The 19,924-nt window shown below is 39.5% G+C and overlaps 1 protein-coding gene across 3 annotated transcripts in view; it reads left to right on the forward strand.

Moving 5' to 3' along the window:
* The window catches only part of UBA6 (ubiquitin like modifier activating enzyme 6), a 34,229-nt gene extending 16,217 nt beyond the window's left edge, over positions 1 to 18,012 (forward strand). For all 3 annotated transcript variants that reach the window (XM_064450168.1, XM_064450167.1, XM_064450166.1), the window contains exons 16-34: positions 579 to 646; positions 923 to 1,001; positions 1,215 to 1,295; positions 1,673 to 1,750; positions 3,050 to 3,231; positions 3,819 to 3,924; positions 4,945 to 5,034; positions 5,145 to 5,225; positions 5,847 to 5,975; positions 6,825 to 6,876; positions 6,982 to 7,045; positions 7,924 to 7,993; positions 8,645 to 8,716; positions 9,871 to 9,988; positions 10,923 to 11,116; positions 11,758 to 11,885; positions 12,679 to 12,766; positions 13,153 to 13,247; positions 15,470 to 18,012. In XM_064450168.1, the coding sequence (XP_064306238.1) occupies positions 579 to 646; positions 923 to 1,001; positions 1,215 to 1,295; positions 1,673 to 1,750; positions 3,050 to 3,231; positions 3,819 to 3,924; positions 4,945 to 5,034; positions 5,145 to 5,225; positions 5,847 to 5,975; positions 6,825 to 6,876; positions 6,982 to 7,045; positions 7,924 to 7,993; positions 8,645 to 8,716; positions 9,871 to 9,988; positions 10,923 to 11,116; positions 11,758 to 11,885; positions 12,679 to 12,766; positions 13,153 to 13,247; positions 15,470 to 15,605 (1,911 nt within the window). In that variant the 3' untranslated portion in view covers positions 15,606 to 18,012. The remainder of the gene's footprint in view (positions 1 to 578; positions 647 to 922; positions 1,002 to 1,214; positions 1,296 to 1,672; positions 1,751 to 3,049; positions 3,232 to 3,818; positions 3,925 to 4,944; positions 5,035 to 5,144; positions 5,226 to 5,846; positions 5,976 to 6,824; positions 6,877 to 6,981; positions 7,046 to 7,923; positions 7,994 to 8,644; positions 8,717 to 9,870; positions 9,989 to 10,922; positions 11,117 to 11,757; positions 11,886 to 12,678; positions 12,767 to 13,152; positions 13,248 to 15,469) is intronic.
* The last annotated feature ends 1,912 nt before the right edge of the window (positions 18,013 to 19,924 follow it).

Here is a 19,924-nt window from a genome sequence, read left to right on the forward strand (position 1 = left end):
GTAAATGCTGTTGATCAAAACAGCCAGAACAACTCCTGAAATAGGGAAAAAAAAATACTTGAGACTGAATTTAGGAAAAGATACCATGTTTCTATATGTACAATAGAAGTGCAGCCAGTTTTAGTTAAAATTTTTGTATTTGGGGTTCAGACATCACATTCTTTTTCCCCACAAGCAAGGAGAGCGTTGGCCTGTCAGTGCGTGGCTGAGAGGTGTGATACAGTCCAGATGTAAGCTACTCCGCTTAAGAGTAGTGCTTTCAGACTCTCAGGATAAGTGTCAGAATAAAACTTCACAGTATAATGTGGAGGGGTAACATGCCCGTCAGAAGTCAAAAGCTTGTGGCTCATGTTTCAGTGAGCTTTTTTCCCCTCTGTGTCCAGGTGCTTATTCCTGTCCACTAAAATTTAAGTGAACTGTAAGGAACGGAATGCTGTATAGTTTTCCACTGACAGTTAAAACTTAGTGGTTTTAGATTTCTAGACTCTGTTATATATAGAAAATATTTTTGGTTTTTAAACAAAAATAATGTGAATGTTTTTCACGGTTTTTATTGGTTTTTTCTTTTGTTTTTACAGCTATATATAGATATGTTAGACATTGTAACACGTCTAGAAAAGATGGGCTCTGAAGAATTTCTCCCACGGTAAATATAACTACAATCTGCTGTTTTTGTACTGTTCACATCTGAGTCTCAGGCAGGCACAGAAGATGTCTTTTACAGTTACGTCAGTGCGGTTTGCTGGAGGGACAGGTTTGGGGTTGTGAATGTGTGTGTATTTGAGCATGGGAGGACCAGGAATGATAGAGGACTCGGTCTGATTTTCTTACTTCATGTCAAAGTGCAGTTTGGCATCAATGATACTACCGTGATAAATGACAACTTACTAGTCTTCTGTTTTTGTCTCCTGTGCCTGCGTAGGGGAGATAGGTATGATGCCTTGAGGGCTTGTATTGGAGACTCTCTGTGCCAGAAACTGCATGACTTGAATGTTTTCTTGGTGAGTATGACTGACACTGTTACGCTTTTTGCAAATGCTTTGTTGATACAGCTAACGTCCACTGTCCTCAAAATGATGAGAACAGCCCTGAGGATGTGTGCTACTGCAGAATAAATGGTCCAAAATTATAATGGGACTTGTCTGTTACACTTGTCTTCATGGCTGTCACTTAACATTACTGACTCTAAAAATGTAATTTTCTTTTTTTTTTAGGTTGGCTGTGGAGCAATAGGCTGTGAAATGTTAAAAAACTTTGCACTTCTTGGTGTTGGTAGTGGGCAAGACAAAGGATTGGTAAGTCACCTGTTAACCTCACTTTGCTTATTAAAAATTAATGTGACAATGAATAATTAAATAATTAGGCTACTTAAAAAATGTTGAAAGTCCAAGCCTTTTTTCAGGTTGATCTCTCCACAGAGGGTAAAATGGCCTCAGCATAGCATCGAAGTAGTGTGCAATTAGAAGCAGAACACAGTTGGAGCAGTCTTGCTGTGTTTTGATTTTTAAATCAAAGCTTAATCAGTCAGCACAGGCAGAGCTGTTAGCCACAGTGGGATGACAACAGCAGTGCTTTGTTTTGACAAGTTTCTATAGAGATTTCATCAAGATTATTGCTCAGTGCTACACTTAAATTGTAATTTCAGATGTTGCTTTTGCCCCTTCTGACTTAGGTTACAATAACAGATCCAGACTTGATAGAGAAATCCAACCTGAACAGGCAGTTTCTTTTTCGACCTCATCACATACAGGTAGGCTTTCTCATTCAATAAACATTCCAGACTCTTCTCCTGTTCCCCATCCTGTGTCCCCACCAAAAGCTGAACTTGTGAGTGCATGTACTTCAGTGTAGAAAAGATTTAAATGCTGTAATGAAATCCAGTATCTTTTAAAATAATACCTAGAACTATGTTCGCATCCCACTTACCACCAATATCTCTTGTGTAAAATGGGCTGGTCTGATCTTAATTTGTACTTGGTGTCTTTCACTAATGAAATCTCTTGAACTTGAGAAGTGGATGATGATGAATGCTGTGTTGCATAAGAAGCTGCCATGGGTTTATATGCTAAAAATGCTTTACTATACCATTGAAATTTGGGGAGAATGAAACAAAACAGTAAAAGATGGACAGGACTGGCAGAAGTGTTCTCAATAGAAGAGCTACTGCTAATGGAACTGGACAAAAGTTGCTATCTTCTGACTTAATTCAGTCTTCATTAAGCTGGTAAATAGCTTGGCAAAAAAAAAGTACGTTCAGTAAATGTATGATACAGAAACTGTTAATTCCTTAGAAGCAGAAAGAACTTGCAAACACAGCACGAAATAAAAAAGGTGGCTCAGATCTTGACAGCAATGGGGAAAAGGGATTCCTCTGCCCAAAACCCAACAGCTGAATTTTCTGCCTCCTGTTTATGTCCAGCAAATCTGGGAACAGATTACATTTTAGGTGGATAGATAAATGGAAGATGAATTCTGCGAACTTTCAGAAGCCACACTGGTTTGGGTTCCACTGTTCTGAGTCCTGATCCCTAGGTAATTGCATGTAGTATGGCTAGAAGTGTCAGGTAGGTTAAAAACTCTTATTTCAGTTTAGCTCCTGAATTGGCTTTGTGTAGAATGCCTTGCAGTAATGTGATTTTTTTACAGGGGTTTGATGTCTATGCTGCATAGGTATAGTCACAATAACTGATGGGTTTGTCTTCTGACAGTCATGAACTGCTCGTTTCTTCTGGCATTTTGAGAGCATGGGAGGCAGCACGTGGCATCAGTATCAGTTACTCGGTATGCTTCTGCTGCACCATTTAAACATTTTCATCTCGTGGTCTCTGACACACCACTTTAAATAAAACTGAAAATAAAACTGGATTAATAAGATATTTATTAGTGAGGGAGGTATATGATTAAAGAATTTCCTTTATTATGTGTTTTACATGCTAACATTTCTGTCAGTGAATTGTCGTCTGATCAGCAGATGAAGTCAATACTTCTGTGTCCAAGATGTTCTTTATCTGAATATTGTTGATATATAAACATGTATTTATACTTCCAGAAACCTAAAAGCTATACTGCAGCAGAAGCAACCCTGAACATCAATCCTTACTTAAAGATCGACTCGTATATTAATAAAGTTTGTCCAGCCACTGAGAACACTTACAGCGATGAATTCTATACCAAGCAAGATGTGATTGTGACTGCTTTGGACAATGTTGAGGCAAGGAGATACATCGATAGGTAGGTTGTGGAGAGGAAGCGAGGGCTGCTTTTCATGTTCTCGTGTGAACTCTGCTTTTCTATTCTTAATCTTCCTGATCTGCAACTGCGTACAAGATCTGATAAGAAATTGCTCAGATATATCTTGCTACTTTATAGGGATGCTGGCTGGGGGGAGGAAAGGGTTTATACTCTGGTGGAAACCAGCTCTGCTGTTGTGTGGCTGCTACTGTTCACATGGCAGAGAGCCTTGGAGTGAGTTCTTGGAAATTAATAGCTGTCAAGGTCTGGTGAGGGTGAGAATGCTGTGGCAGTCTTAAGGTTGAATTATTTATGCATAAGAATATGTATTTAAATTTATAAGTAAGGATGTTTACATTTAGAAAGAATTGTTAATACTGTAATCCAGGTAGGCTTAGGTTTATGGTATCCTGATCTAACTTGAAATAGCTCTTCTCATTTAACCTCTTCTTTTCCCGAGTTTGGTGTAAGCTTTCTGTTCTTCTGAAAGTGCCCAGAGAGAGTTCTGGTTACTCTCCAAAAAAGTCTGCGAGGCAAGAGTGTAGTGATTACGCTGTATTCTGATAGTCTGTGTCTTTCCATGTCAGTCGTTGTGTAGCAAACCTGCGTCCTCTTCTAGACTCTGGAACCATGGGAACAAAAGGACACACAGAAGTTATTGTGCCCCATCTGACAGAGTCCTATAATAGTCATGTAAGTGTTTTAAGACCATCGCTTATCTTCTGTAGCTAGTCCCATGATGCCCTGTGATTCTTTAATCATTTATGTATCTGTCTAAAATAAGTGGCCTATTTGAGTTGCTGAAGATCAGCACTATTAGGAGATAATTAATTCCTTGGTTTCTGAAGAAAAAGCTCACAGGAAAAAAAATTTGAGCAGACTGGAGATACCATGTCTGCTACCTAGCTGACGATTGCACCTAGGCCAATAACTAAAAGCAACTAGTATATGAATCATGAAACACAAGATTTGGAAAAAGTCCTAATTCTGAAGCATTTCCAAGGGACTGACTACTTTTTTCCCCTTGAAAACTCCCTTCTAAATAAGAATCTGGTCCCACAGTGGCATTACAAACTGGTTTTGAACTTGTGGGTTTGTTTCTTAAAACTGCTTTCTGCCTGCTCATTTTGTTTTTGGTGAATATCAGTTCTACAGGCAGGAAGGAGAAACACAAGCCTCTAATAGGAATTAGCCTGCCAGTTTTTACAAGCATGCATAACAGCTCTGTTTGAATGGGGAAGGGGGAAATGAACCTTCAAACTCTTGCGGTATCCCTCTGTTTAAGTCCTTGTGAAACTGCCTTTATAAGGTAGAGATTCACTGGTTGAGAACATCATGACATGGTGCCACGTGGACACAGAGACAGGATTTTGAGCATCCTAATGATCTTGCTAGGGTGCACAAAGTCAGTCATCTTTCTGGCCTTGAGTGAAAGGATGTATTTCATTTTGGGAGTGTATGCGAAAGCTGGCTGGCAATTTCTTCTGGTTTTTTATGTTTCAGAGTTCAGTTTTCCTTTCCACTGTTTAGACTGTTATTCATAGAGTGATATGTTAGTGTTCATAAAACAGATTTTGTTCTAAGCATAAGCAATACATCTTGTATTTTATAACAGTGGAGTTTTAAACTTATTTAGCCTAGAAATTCTTGGTGCTGTTATTAGCAATAAACTTTAATAAGCCTGCATTTACACAGAACTCTCCTTAATTACAGCGGGATCCACCAGAAGAAGAAATACCTTTTTGCACCTTGAAATCTTTCCCAGCTGCCATTGAGCATACGATACAGTGGGCAAGAGATAAGGTATGGGAATGAGTGTACTGTCATTCATCATAATTTAATGTGTATTGGGAAAGGTGGGGGATTTGATATACTTTTTGTAAAATGCCATATTTGTTCTTTTTATTTTCTAGTTTGAAAGTTCATTTTCTCACAAACCTTCATTGTTTAACAAATTCTGGCAAACCTATCTGTCTGCAGAGGAAGTTTTACAGGTAGGGGAATGTTGTCAGGGTAAAAAACAGGGTTTAAAATAATGCTTTATGGATTTTGTTTCTGTTTAAGTTCAGTGAGATTTGGCTTACTTTCTGACTTTATTCAGAAAACCTGAAGACTTATTTGGCCAAGTCATTAGCTGATCCTTAATGGGAACAGTGTTTCTGGTGTGCCTCATAATTCAGAGCCAGTGCCTCATAAATGGGCTTGCATCTCTAGCTCATGTGTGCTCTGTACATGATATAGAAATCAGAAATACTGAGGCACTGCTAGTGAGTGTATTGTAGATGTCACACTGATGTGCAACCAGCTGGGAAAAATGAAGGGAAGACATAGTTTGAAGTGAACTCAGCTACGTAATAAATTAGACTCAATTGCTTGATATCTTTCCGTGTGAGTCTGTAATGGCCCATGGTTCACAGGGCTGGGTGGAAATAAATCAAGTAGACCACAGCACCTGGGGAGAAACCCAGTGGAGAGGATCACATAAAGAATAATGTTTCACAGAGTGACCCTCTGTTTCCTTTTGTCTGTAACTTACTAAAAACATATTTACTGTTTGACTGGATTGGGAGGAATCTTGTCTGTTTTAACATTTTCATATTTCCTTCTCTATCTAGAGAATAAAATCAGGGGAGAGCTTAGAAGGCTGTTTTCATGTTATTAAAACACTTAGTAGAAGACCCCGAAGTTGGACTCAATGTGTGGAACTAGCAAGGGTAAAATTTGAGAAGTATTTTAGCCATAAGGTAGGTAAGACCTGGAAATGAGGTGGCACTAGATAGACTGATGAGGATTTTGGAAAACTTGGTAGTCTAATAACTAGGTGGCCAAGTCTTTGCACTCATTTCCATCTCTTCATAAATAATGAACTGTATTTGAAACTTTAAAATGCTGCATCCCTTCTTCTTTCTACTGCAGTGCTTTTAACTCACTCCTAGTGCTCTGATCAGTAGTCTTTGTGCAGTTTTCTTGGCATTTTTCCAGAGCAGCAGGATTATCAGATGTCTTTTACTAAAGGACAGTGGCTTTTTGTTTCTCCCACTAAACTTTTGTTACTGAACTCATCTCCATATCTCTGATTTTCTCAAAGATGTCACAGAAAGGTTGGCTGAAATAAGGATCTGAGGATCTGGTCCGCAGTGTTGCTTAAAGTGTGTGTGTGTGTGTGTGTAATTTTGTAGGAAAGATGTGATCATGATGTGTATTAATAAATGTAGCATGTCTGTGTGTATGGAAGCCCTGGTGGTAGTTCTCAAATTGAGAAAACATTGCGTTCCCAGTGGTGAATCAGTATGCAAGGATCCTAGAGTGACAACAGGGTGGGGGGAAGGCTTTGCTTGTTGGTTTAAGCGTCTTGCTTCGACTTTTGACAGAGGAGGTGACATTGTCATCTTTGTCCTGTGAATGAATGGGCAAGTCACTCCGTCTAGAGGTACTTGTGTCTTTAAGCTTTCCATTTGACACAGGCATCTTAGATTTTCTTAACTCTTTCAATTACTTCAACTACTTATTGGAGTGTCTTAAAAGCTGTATTCAGTGTGGTCATGTCAATCTGTATATGACAATTACTAAAGCTGCTCTGGCTTTTCCTGCAGGCTCTTCAGCTCCTTCATTCGTTTCCCCTCGATACACGATTAAAAGACGGAAGTAAGTACAAATGCCCCTTTGTGCCTGTTGTGAATTCATGGTGTGCGTCGTGCGTTGCCATTCCTGATTCCTTAGGATTTCATCTTAAATCTGTCTTCTTACCAGGTTTGTTTTGGCAGTCACCGAAGAGGCCACCTTTCCCAGTGAAGTTTGAATTTAATGATCCTTTGTAAGTATGGTACTGCAGCTGATGCGTTTTATAGCATCGCATAAAACTCACCCTGCAGCAGAAAGTGCAAGGCAATGGCTTTATAGCCCCAGAAGTTGGACTGGTGCCTGTCAGGTACTAGTGCATGGCCTTGCGCTGTGGCAATTTGGTGAACTGTCTCATACTTTCACTGCAGGTAATTTAGCTTTCACTAACATGGGATTGGAGGGTGCTGTGGGAAGGTCTGACAACATCTAATGTGAAATGGCTTGGGACAACCCGTTTCATTTCTCCTGTGACTACAGAATTACTGGGTTGTTGCTGTGGTACCGTCCCTGCCCCATCGGCCCACGTCATGAAATGCAGGACTACCTAAAATGACCTAGTGGAGGGACCCCTTTTCTTCATTACAATTTGTGTCTGATCTAGATGGCTTTGGTATTACAGATAATTAGAAAAATTGATGTCATTGAAGGATTAAGGATTGAAAAGCCTTTGTGCTGCATATCTACAGCTGCTTTGAGAAACTGTCCTGATTGCCATTTTTATTTTGGGTGAAAACTGAGATCATGGCAAATATCAAAGTATTTCTGAGGTGAAGCTTTTCGTTATCATATTGATGTCATGTGAGCATTTGTAGTTACTTTCTTGACTGCAGAGGTTAAGGAAATATGGTTTTTATTAAATAACTCTTCACTCATCAAAGTTTGCTTAGTTTTCAGGAGGACTTCCGAGTCCCTCAAAATCTGTCATCTGTTTTGTACTGTGTGCACCAAAGGGTCGGAATTCTGTTTTTCTGTGTGTGTTTTCAAGACCTCTTTGAATGTGATTGCAAACCTTTGAGCCACAGAAGTAAAAAACCAACCAACCAAAAATAATTATATTCCTCTTTTCTTCAGGCACTATGGTTTCATTGTGAGTGCAGCAAAACTCTTTGCAACGGTGTACTGCATTCCTTTCACTGAAAAGGTAATCCATACTGTAACAGTGTCCCCATCGCATAACTTGGTTGCATGTGTTCAGTTTTGGCCTGATGTCCAGTTGCCAGTTCTTTCCAAGAATGTATTAAAGTGATTCTCAAAGTAATCTATTATTCAGCACTGGCTGTTCAGCAAGTGCTAACATCTAGTCTTCTTTATTTAAATCCCTAACACAGAGGAGAACTGAGTTAGTGTATTGGGTATTTTCACTAAGCACTGAACTCGGGAATTCTTTCTTTGATGGACCTATTTCCTGTGCAATATAATAACTGAACTGAAAGAAGACCTCTTTAAGGCATTTTTTTTAATTCAGTGTCTTAGCTATGGTCTGGGAGTTTTATTTTTCACTACCCAGAGCCTCTGTGTTGCTTATCCTTTGTTTTTATTGCTACCCCTTTCTGATTGGATCATCCTGTAAGTCACGTTTACACTTCAGTTCTATTCAGTTTTCAAGTGCTAGGCACTTCACACCACTCTGGTTCACTGGGGCAACTAAAACGTCACTTGGTGTTTCAGTGATGATGTTTCACTGAAAAATCATTGAATATTTATGGGATGTTTTGGTATTCTTTGAAATGCTACTGGATATACTTTTTGAGTTGATGTGAATTTAAATTGTTCTTCTTCAAAACCCTAACAGGATTTGTCAGAGGAAACGATTTTGAAGATAATTTCAGCTGTGAAGGTACCAGAGTTCAGACCTTCAAACAAAGTAAGTGTGATATTGAGTTTAAAGGAAAAAAAATCCACAAGCAGTGTCCCACATCTCCAACTACTTCTTGCACTGATGCTGATGAGAAATAAACACAAGTGAAAAGGTGTTTTGGGGAAACAAAAGTGTGGCATACAGGGCTGCTTTAACTTGATATAGCTAAGGTATCTATGTACCAGATGCTAAATGCAAGATGTGGGGAGTTTTTTGCCTTTTGCAAATTATTTGTTGTAGCATTGTTTCCCATGCATGGTTGTCAGTCTGCAAGCTTTTTTCAAGTTTATATGAGCCTATACTGTTCTAATAAAAGTAGCAAAATTTTACTCATAAGCAACTTTAAAGAAATCCAAGACTAGTGTCAATTTGTTATTTCTTTCCAGGTAATATTAAGGAGGTGTCATTACTCTCTTGTTTATTTTTGAAGTGTTAACTTCAAAACAGCTTAAGTGTTATTGTGCAGTGGCTAGCATTTGTCATCATTTAAAATTAGCAAATATTCAGGGTGTTTTCATATTTTCTTGCTCAGTGTTAACACTGGTCTCATGAATGGTTGCATTATTAGACAAAACTGATATTTTAACTCAGAATCACAGAATGGTTGAGGTTGTCGGGGATGTCTAGAGACCACCTGGTCCAATCCCCTTGCTCAAACAGGGGCAGCCAGAGCAGGTCACCAAGGGCTGCATCCCATTGGGTTTTGAGTATCTCTGAGGATGGAGACTCCACAGCCTGTCTCTGTTTTGGTTGGGTTTGTTTGTTTGTTTGTTTTTCTTTAAAATATGTTTCTTATGGATTTTTACATGCTTCAATTTGTGCCCATACCCCCTTGTCCTGTCAGTGGGCACCAGTGAAAAGAGTCTGGCTCTTCCTTCTGCACTTCCCCCCTTCAGATATTTATACACATTTATAAGATTCCACTGAGCCATCTCTTCTCCAAGCTGAACTGTCCCAGCTCTCTCAGCTTCTCCTTGCATGAGAGATGCTCCAGTCTTTATTGATATTTGTGGCCCTTGGCTGGACTTGCTTCTGTAAGTTATGTCTCTCTTGAACTGGGGAGAAAAGATGAATAGATTTCCTGCCTTCACTGCACACTTCACACTTGTGCTGTACAAACTTCATGTATTTTGTTACTCAAGCACTGCACACGCTTGCAGGTTGTACAGACTGATGAAACTGCAAGAAAACCAGATCATATTCCAGTCAGCAGCGAGGATGAAAGAAATGCTATATTCCAGCTGGAGAAGTCTATACTGTCCAATGAAGCTCTGGAAAGTGAGTAGTGCAAACTAGCTTCATCACTTAGTAACATCTTGCAACTGCAATGTCAGTAGCATGACAGCAGTTCTGTAATTCTGCAAGAAGCAGATAGCTGATAGGTAAAGCTTTCTTAACTGCTGTGCAGATAACTGTCCTTATTGTTTGGCATTATGCTATGCTTCTGTATTTCTGAGATTCCTGCAAGTTTTCTTTGTTCGCTGTTACACTTGCATGTAAGTACAACCCTGATGACAGCAAGCAGGCAGCAGGGAATTGAACTCCTAAGGACGGAAAGGGTGCCAGCCAGTTCCCAGATGGACTGAAAGTGATTTTTGGTATGAGAAGGTTGAGAATTACTACTTACAGGAATCAGTCTGAAATTATCCTGAATTGTGAAGGCTGTTAGTCTTCTTCAGCATCTTCTAGATATGTTAAAATGAGGATGTTTGAATCCCATTTTTGTGCCTGGCCATATGAAAAGGTCGTTGGGCAGCAACTACATGCATGCATTTTTAGCCAGTGAACACAGGGGAGAAAGATATTAGCTTGGTTCTAACCCATCCCCTGAAGTGTCAGCCCTAACCTCTGCCTCCCATGCTGCGGAGTCCATAGTGAAATGGTTACAGTTAAAGCTTATAGAGGGAATTCTTGCAGGCTGGATCTATAGTGAGATGGGGTGTATAAGAAACATCCACAGGACTGTCCAAAATCTGGTGTTGCACGGAAAATAAAATTATCTAGCTCTGCTGATATTTTTCATTACTCACTTTTAACAACTGGTATTGATAGGGGCATTTCTGCTTCTAGCACAGGAAAGCAAGTTATAAATAAGGCACCAAGCTCCAGAATGTGACATTTTTCATTTGTTAAGGTTCTAGTTCCTTATGACTTATGTTTAGAACATCTTCAGTTTTCTAATAATGATTTTTGCTCTTTTTTTCATGAGCAGATGACTTGCAAATGAAGCCCATCTCCTTTGAAAAAGATGATGATAGTAATGGGCATATAGATTTCATAACAGCAGCATCAAACTTGCGAGCCAAGATGTACAACATCGAACCAGCAGATCGGTTCAAAACAAAACGCATTGCTGGAAAGATTATTCCTGCAATTGCAACAGCTACTGCTGCAGTATCAGGGCTGGTGAGTATGCTTTTTAAAATGCATATTTCTTTCTCTTACTGTTCCTTGCATAAAACCATTGTTGTCTGGATACTGAGTAACACTACCCTGACAGAGTTGAGTTAAAGAAATGCATTTATTTTTAACTTCATAATCTTTTTTTCTCATGTACAATACAAAAGGTCACTCTTGGTTCTAGGTGTGGTAAGCCCTTGCTGCTTTTATTTCTGATTTGCTGATCAGAAAGAGGAGTTGGAGATCAGCATTCTGGCTTGTTTTCTGCAGCTGATACTAACTTCCATCAGAGTGCCACTGCCAAGAGTGGAAAGGGTCTGTTCTGTAGTAGTTCACATCCATGCACCTCAACAGAGCTGCATGCTTTGTGGAGGTGTCTTGAATTAAACAATTTTGGAAGAGTCCTACATTAGGAATGCTTTTGAATGTTTTAAATATTTCCATTAGCAGCAACAGAATTGATTTCTGTGGCATATTGGGTTGCGTCTCCAGATGTGATTTACTCTGCCGATTGGGCAAACGCTGACCTCATTAACAAAGTTGTTAACTCTGTAGTTACTGGCATCTTAATTAAACTAGTGTTGATAACACAGTACCTAAAACCTGTGTTTGGTCTCATGGAAGTACGGGGTTCTTGTTTACTGTAGGTTGCGCTAGAACTCATCAAAGTTGTGGGTGGCTACCCAGCTGATGCATACAAGAACTGTTTTCTGAACCTCGCCATTCCCATAATGGTCTTTACAGAGACAGCTGAAGTCAGAAGAACGGAAATCAGGTAGGAAGGACAATGGCAAAAGGGGTGGTATTTGGAAACCTGCTAATTGTTGCTTAGAACTTGGTGAGCCATTGCAACAAGTGCGAAGTTTGTACAGTTATTAAACCCAGATAACCAGATAAAGGCTTTATGTGCTCGCATAGCAGAGCTGTGATGGAGCCACAGCTCATGGTCATACTCCAGTTGAACGTGTTAGATATTCAGGGTTGGTTTTTCGTTGTTCTTTAAACTTGGAAGATCACGAATCACTTAGTGCTTGCTATCAAACTCTATTGCCCATTTACTGTGTACTGCTAAAGATGTGAGTGATATTCTTAGTACCAACAAGGGTGTCCCATAATGCATTGCTCAAGAACATCCTGTTTGGAAAACGCAGCATGTACTTTTTTGTCCTAATTTTAAAAACAGCGGTTTTAAGGGCTTACTTTTGTTTTCAGTGGAAGCTGTTGCTAGTGAGGCTTTAAAAATCTAGATGAGTTAGATGTGCAGTGTGGTTTTTAATAAATATCCTGTCTGCACAGACTGGACACACTTTTGTGTCTTAGTCAATACAAGAGCTGTTTTTCAGCAGGTCTGAAAACTCAGTAAGTTCATTGCCAGATACTGTGTTTACTCAGAGTTCTTACTGTGTCTTGTGCTTAGCCAGGTGAAAGGGCTGCAGAATTGGCAGCAGAGAGGGAAGAGATTTTTTGCTCAAGATAAAACGGGAAGTCACTAGAAGAGAGAGCAGTTCTACAGCACATGTTTAAAGGCAGTGCCTGAGTTCACATTCACCTTTCTCTTTTTAAAACAGAAATGGGATATCATTTACAATCTGGGACAGGTGGACAATATATGGGAAAGAGGATTTTACTCTGTCGGATTTCATAAATGCTGTCAGAGTAAGTTAATCGTCTATTGTACTGGATTAATACATGATGAGAGGAGAAGGATTTCTTGGTTTGGGTTTTGGGTTTTTTTTGTTCAGTTGGTTTTGTTTTTTTTTTCCTTTTATCAAGTTATTGTTCAAACCAGAGCAATTCTAGAAAGATTTAATGTCAATGGGAAGGTCTCTAAGTAAATGCATCCAAGCCTATTTTCAAATTCTTTGTTAATTCAATTGGCTCAAATGTATCTTAATAAAACTTCTGTCAGCATCCATGCATTAGCAAGTTTTCTGGTTCTGGGATCCTATGGTTTTGAATAGTGGTAGTATTAGCAGTAGTAGTATCTGCTAGCTCATGCAGCTGTTCTAGTCCTTTAATAGGTTTCAATTTGTGAATTCCAGGAGAAATACGGAATTGAACCAACTATGGTTGTACAGGGGGTCAAAATGCTGTATGTTCCCGTGATGCCAGGTCATATTAAAAGACTAAAGCTGACGTAAGTATAACTGGAAAATGGATCAAGGGGTGCGAGTGCATGAACAGATTATGTCCACTGGTTGTATCATAGGGACGTGTGCCTGACAGCAATGTTTTCTCTCAAAGTAGTTGCAAGTTATTAATATTTGGGAAAGAAAAGTAATTTCTTCCTTTTGAGGGGGAAAAAAAAAGAAAAAAGGGAAAGTGAATTAACTTCTGTTGTGAGGACAGGAGCCTTGCAAAATGCTACTCTAACTGATGAATGCTAGAATGAGAAACCCAAAGGAGTCTGACAGTAAGGTTTTTTTGGGAAAGAACGTACCTTGGTTCAAGCAGAACAAAACTAAAACTTTTTAAAATTGGCTTTAAACTAATGGTGATGTTTAGCAACTTAGCTCTGAAAGAATGAGAACACTTATTCAGGGAGGAGTTAATGTATTGGTTGCAGATTGAGATTCTGGAAGTCTGCGTGGTTCACTTTAGCCCTTTTAAAAATGAAGACATTCACAAGGCTTTGCAGTGCCTTTCACTGACAGGAAATAGGGGTATTTGGAAGTTTGGGAGGGTGTGAGGGCAGGGCATTGGTTTTTGACTGATAGGCCTTTGCGAAGTAACACCCAGGTTTAGTTCTACCTTGTATATTGATTGAAATTCTGTGGCTCAAAATTTGTTCCTTACAGCTAGAGCAAGTAAGTGGATTGATCAGTACTGTTTCGGTCAAAGGTCTGCCAGTAGGTAACGTCAGGCGAAGTAGTATGTTACGGACAAGCTACTTCAAAATTCCAGGGAGAGAAGAGCCTCTAAGTTGGTACTGCCTGTAGAGTGCCTGGCATACTAAGATGTGAATTTACAGGCTATCTCAAAATAAGTAGTTAATATTCCTTCTCCTACAACTGTATAAATCATTTTGAATGAGTGGGGTGTGTAATGAAGTCACAGGCACGGTGTGAAGCTGCCTTGTGAATATCAGGATTTCTTATTACCCTATTACCCTGAGACTCAATTCAGGCTTTCCATCTAGTTACAGCAACTTGGGGTTCTGTTACAGTCCAAAAAGCTTTATAAGGTATTTGCACAGCAAAGTCTGGTCTTGCTTGTGTATTTGTTTTTTTCTTAAGGTGTTTAAAATCTTCCTCTCATTGTAATATGACAAGCATTACAAGACTGTCTTCATTTCAGAATTACACCGTTGACTGGTTGTGTACTCCTTAAAAGCAAGTTTTAGAGACATAGTTCCCTGCCTTGCTCTCTAGCCTGGGGCTTCCTCATGCAAATGGATATGGCCTCAGTGTCTTTGTTGAGAAGAGGCTAATGCTTTGTGTTCTTGCAAGGGAATCAGTACTCTGAGGAAAGCAGCTTTTTGACCTGCGTGCTAAAGCATAGCCAGAAGAGAAATCCCTCTCTAAGTGACCTGTGCGGAATAGAAATGAATGACTGTGTTCCCTCAACCTCCGAGCATTTTTGCTGGCCTCATGAACTAGTGCTCCGAGTCGGCAAGAAAATAATTCTGAGACATCTAAAGATATGTAATGAAAGTGAGGTTGATTGACCTTCTACTTCAGTATTTAATTGTGCTACTTCCAAGAGATAGCTGTAACTTTTGAGACTGCAGAGAGCAAAGGGAGGAAGTTGCCTTTGGCATGCTTACCTGGTTTAAACTCACGTTGTGGTCACGAAGGAAGAAGTCCCAGATCCTGGCTGGTTTTCCCCATCGTTGGTGTTTGCCTTTGAAATTCAAGGACTTAACAAGTCTTAACTCCAATAGAATTATTTTCCAAAAGAACTGTGTATCTACTGTCTGCACTGGAGCAGTTCTCCCTAATAACGCATTAAAACCAGCCATTATTGGTAGACCGAGAACTTACTCCGCCTCACTTGCCAAAAGCTTGCACAGAAAGCTCACTTTGCCGTGTGCCTTAGTAGGACACCAAAGAGAAACTACGTCAGTGAGGAGTCCCATCTGAAACTCGCCATTTTCTCTTCTGTTTTGTGCTGAGCATTTGTTAGTGAACAATGTAATAGTTCATTAAAAGGCTGGGTCTATCAAGAAAATGAAATACCTTAGGTGGAGTAACAGCTTTTGTGTCAAAATTAAAAAGGCAGCTAATTCTCCATTTTAATCTGGTTTCTAGTATGCTGGGCTTCATTGCTGGCAGTGAAATTCATCCTAGCCTGGCCCTGAATTCTCACTGCCTATCCTCCTTCTGGTATGTTAACAAAATGTTCTTTGTTTCCTTGTAGGATGCAAAAGCTCGTGAAACCATCAGCTGATAAGAAGTATGTGGATTTGACAGTATCGTTTGCTCCAGAGACTGATGGAGAGGAAGACTTGCCAGGGCCACCAGTGAGATACTACTTTGTTCAGGAAGACAATTGATGGTAGAGACACAAAAGTCACTCTTGGACCATTTGTTCTGAAAGGAGTGTGCGAATTTTCAGCTGTTAAAGATGGTACTATGTGTTTCTTTTTTGTGAAGCCTTAATTAAAACAAATGGTGAAAATCAGTGGCTTTGCACTGAAGACCAACTGGATTTATGTTTCTTCTGCTCCCGTTTTCTTCAAACCTGTTTGCTCAAAGGAGGATTGGTCATGTCATGAGGTGGAATGTTCAGTACAGTCCTTACCTTAAAGACAAGATTTGTATTAGTTTGTGGGGAGCTGAAGAAAGCAAGAAGAACGGTGAACCTAACAAGTGGTCCCCATGTGCAAATCCGGCGCTGCTTAGAGAAGAGTGCAAAAAATGGGGAAACTGCCATTTTATGATACTCCGGGTATTCTAAGAACATCTCAAATGCATTTCATATGTAACTTAATTCTCAAACAAGAATTTCATTCTTGCATCTACATGTGAGATTCAATCCATCCAAAAGGTTTAAACTCCCACTTAAAAGCAGATGAACTGCTTTACTGCGTCGTTGGTGCGCCTTTCTGAACAGTTAGTGATGCTGTGTGTCAGAGCAGCTATCTGATGTCAGTCTCAACACGGAAACGTAGGGAGGCAGGTCTTGAGTAGGTGTATGTTGTCACAGCTCCCCTCGAGTCAAGAGAGCTGGAATTGTTCTTTGGGGAATACTGCAATATGGGGAAAGTCGAAACCTATCGGAGAGCTGAGTTAACACTTTCAACAATAAAGCTTTTTCTTCAAGAAAGAGAAAATGTTTGGTGTGGTTGAGCCTTTCTGCCCTCACCAAATTAAAAACACTGTAGGAAATCATGACTTCAAAAGGAGGAAAAGGCAAATGGCTCTGGATGTTTGTTATAGCAAACACTGTTTCCTCAGCTGCTCCTCTTGGTATCATTCCCTTAGAGTGAATGCGCATGCTGTACGCCTGGCCATAGCGCAAGTCTGAGTTGCACTGAACACTGAGGTTTTTATCATCATCAGTCAGTTATGAGGGATATCCAAGTATAAAGAATCTGCTTAATCAGAAATAATTAGGGACTAGCTTTGCTGCTGTGGTGAGGCAGAGGTGCGTTACAGAAACATCTGTGACACCACTTTATTTTCTCTGTCATTTAAACAGTGGATAGTTGAGCTGGTAGTTCTTTTTTTTTTCTCCCAATGATGATAGAGTGAAGTGAGGTTAGAATGAAAACCTATGAACTGGAAAACCTTCTAATGTGTTTAAGCTTTAGAGATTGTGATTACACATTATCTTTGGCAGCTGTTCCAGAAGCTATTGGCTACTCAGCCATTTATCCTTGATCATAATTTATTAAGCTTTAGGGGTATCTTCACATTTAATGGATATTATTGGTCAGGAATTTTACCTCTATTTTTTTCCCTTCTCACTTACTTACAGGCAGGAATAACAGCTATTAGGCTGGGAACGTGGACACCAAGTGTATGGAACTGAATAGCTGGAATCAATACAATTATTCCAATATTTGGGATTTAGTCTTATGTGTGGGATATCTTCTGGAAGGTGTATATAGTTTTACAGTCAGTCTAGTTTATAATTATCTAGATTAATAATACTGCTTTTTAAACTACCTAACTTTTTTTTTTAAAGATCATCTTTTAGAGAAACTTTTTCAAACAGGAGAAAAGATGACTGCATTTAGAGTGCAGAGAAGGCACAAGCAGACAGCAAGTTTCCAGTTCTAAGTAGCAACTAAAATGTGGTTTGCTGTGGCAGTATTAGAATCTGAACTCTTAACTGAAAACACTAATTAGTGCTAAGGACCACTTAAAGGTTTAGGTCAAGTCGAAAGTGCTGTAACCTCTCACAGCTGGAGACTGGGAAACAAAACTTTGAGTAAGTATGCTCTGGTACGTTAGTGTGGTGTTAACATCATGACTATGCTTTTGAAGTAAGTAGCATATAAAAACAGTAAAGTTTCAGTACTTTGCTAGAATGCCATCTGACAGTCCTCGGGGTTTAAAGTACATCTTCAGATATAATTAATGGAATGGCTTTTATTAATGATGACGCACACAGCTTTGTGAGACCTGTGCCAGAAAGTCCAGGTCAAGGTTGGCAGGGATCAGGGCCAGAATTTACAGACGTGGCTGTATCTCTGCTGCTCTTATTGTGTGTATCTGTTGGATGGGTGTCTGTTCTGTGGGTGGGTTCTGCTCTGGTAAACAGCTGCTGATGGAAAACCTGAAATGGCACAATGGCTCTAGATATTTATTAGCAGACCTTTAAAATTTTCTGGATATAAGTTAACCTAGGAAAAAAAAAAAGTCTTACAAGTAGTAACCTAAAGAGGACTTTATATGGAAGAACTGTGCATGTCAAGTGGCTCATTAAAATTGTTTTTCATGTTTTAAAATCTTCTGAATTGCTGATATGGAGAGTGAATATATTTATATTGAAGGTTATGCAGAGTGGAGTGAGCTGATTCAGTGTGGATTTGTTTGATACAGCCCATTTCTCAATCTGTTGCTGCTTTTTTTTATCAAAAGTTCCAGCAGGTGCTCAGTATGATCACACTAAAAGGACTCAATCAAACAGGGCAACTGAATTTCAGGGTGCTGCTCTTCCAGATCTCCAGCATTGTCACTACCTGTGCTAGCAGTGCAGAGGCTCGTAGCACTACCTGGAATCTGAGAACTGCTTTTTTCCTTTTTTCCTTCTCATTGTAATGAAAGCTTGTGTGTGTCAAGGACTGGCTGACACTCTACTCCTGTGGAGCAGCTAGAGCTAGCCATCTCCCTGCCACAATCAAGAATGATATTTCCACTAGAACATTTCGAATAGCTTTCCTTCAAAATGTTATTCTGTGAAAGAGAGGTAACTTGCAGAGATGGAGTTTTATATCAGTATTAAAGATCTTTCTCACTTTCTTGCAAAGTTTGCTCATATTTACACTAGCTTTCCCTTAGTTTCTTGTAATCTTAAGAGTTGCAGGAATGTTTGTGCATGCCAACCATGAGGCATTTAGCACCCGGCTCAACTGTTTTCTGTGGTTAACCTCCATGTTTCTTTCTTTAATGCTGGGAGTTCTGAGGATTCTGTGAGGAGAAGATCGTGCTGCTATTAACAAGACTGTTTTTGCAGATCTGATGGATTTAGGGCTTTATTTACCTATACAAGAAGTAAAAAGTACATATTTTCAGCTTTTTTTCACCATATGGTGAATATATGAATGTATATTTTTAAAAAGTGCTATTCAAATATAATGACTACATTGAGAGAACAGTTCTGACTCCAGTGGGGCCTCTGTGAATGCAGAAACCCTGTCACCTCATCACAGCATATCACATCCTAAATAATGCAGGTTTGAGCTAGGCAGAGAGTTTGTATATCTGCCTGACTTGTATCAAACAGAAGTAAAGTCTTTACATAAGTTCACGTTCTTAATTTTTTCTTGTGTCTTTGAAACAGTGTGGCTGTAGGCCAGTTTGTTTGAAGAACTCAACTGAATTTCAGCTGAATGCAACTGGCTTATTAGCTTGAAAGGTTTGTCCACCTCTGTTAATTATCTCCTGTTTTGCAATTACAGAAAGCATACTCTGCTGTAGCACAGGGCAGCAATCTCAACCTTTGTCCAAAGGAGGACAAGTTTTGACCAGATAGCTTTTGAAAGTTTATTTTAGTAAATGTGTCTTTTGGCATCTTTTGTGTGGTTAATGAACTCGCTAGCTTGGGTGTTTATCCATGCTGCAGAAAGCTTATTGAGGCTCAAGTTTAAAGGTGTTATGCGTTACAGCATTGATAACACCAGCAGAACTGTCTTGCTAGTAAGCGAATCATTTTGCATGGCAAAAGTGAGATACAGTGAAGAAGTACTAAGTTCCTGCTTCTCAGAGCAACACACAAGTTTCATTTTCATACTGAGGAGAAGCTGCAACTCTAACCTGATGCATACTGAGCAGCACCACCTTCACAAAGTATTCTCATGTATTCTCAAAGTATTCTCATTAAGTATTCTCATGAAAAGAAAGTGCTAACATCTCATGTTACGTTGTACTTCTATAAATACAGTGGGTGCTCCTTCATATGGTCATACGTAATCTATTACTTAGAAACGCGTGGACATTATTTTAAAATAACCTTCCCAAGCCTTGACTGATTTCCATAATCCATGAAACAAATAATTAATCTGTGATTCCCAGATGATATCAAAGAAAAAAAACTATCAATCTTGTTCTGGAAATAAGAGCAACTCTACCTAGAGCACTCCCTGTGTGTGTAGCGCAGGTGCTAGCTGCATCAGTACCTAGGTCATAGCTGTCTTCAGCTGAG

The sequence above is a fragment of the Phalacrocorax carbo genome, chromosome 4 (assembly GCF_963921805.1).
Source record: "Phalacrocorax carbo chromosome 4, bPhaCar2.1, whole genome shotgun sequence".
Taxonomy (NCBI): domain Eukaryota; kingdom Metazoa; phylum Chordata; class Aves; order Suliformes; family Phalacrocoracidae; genus Phalacrocorax; species Phalacrocorax carbo.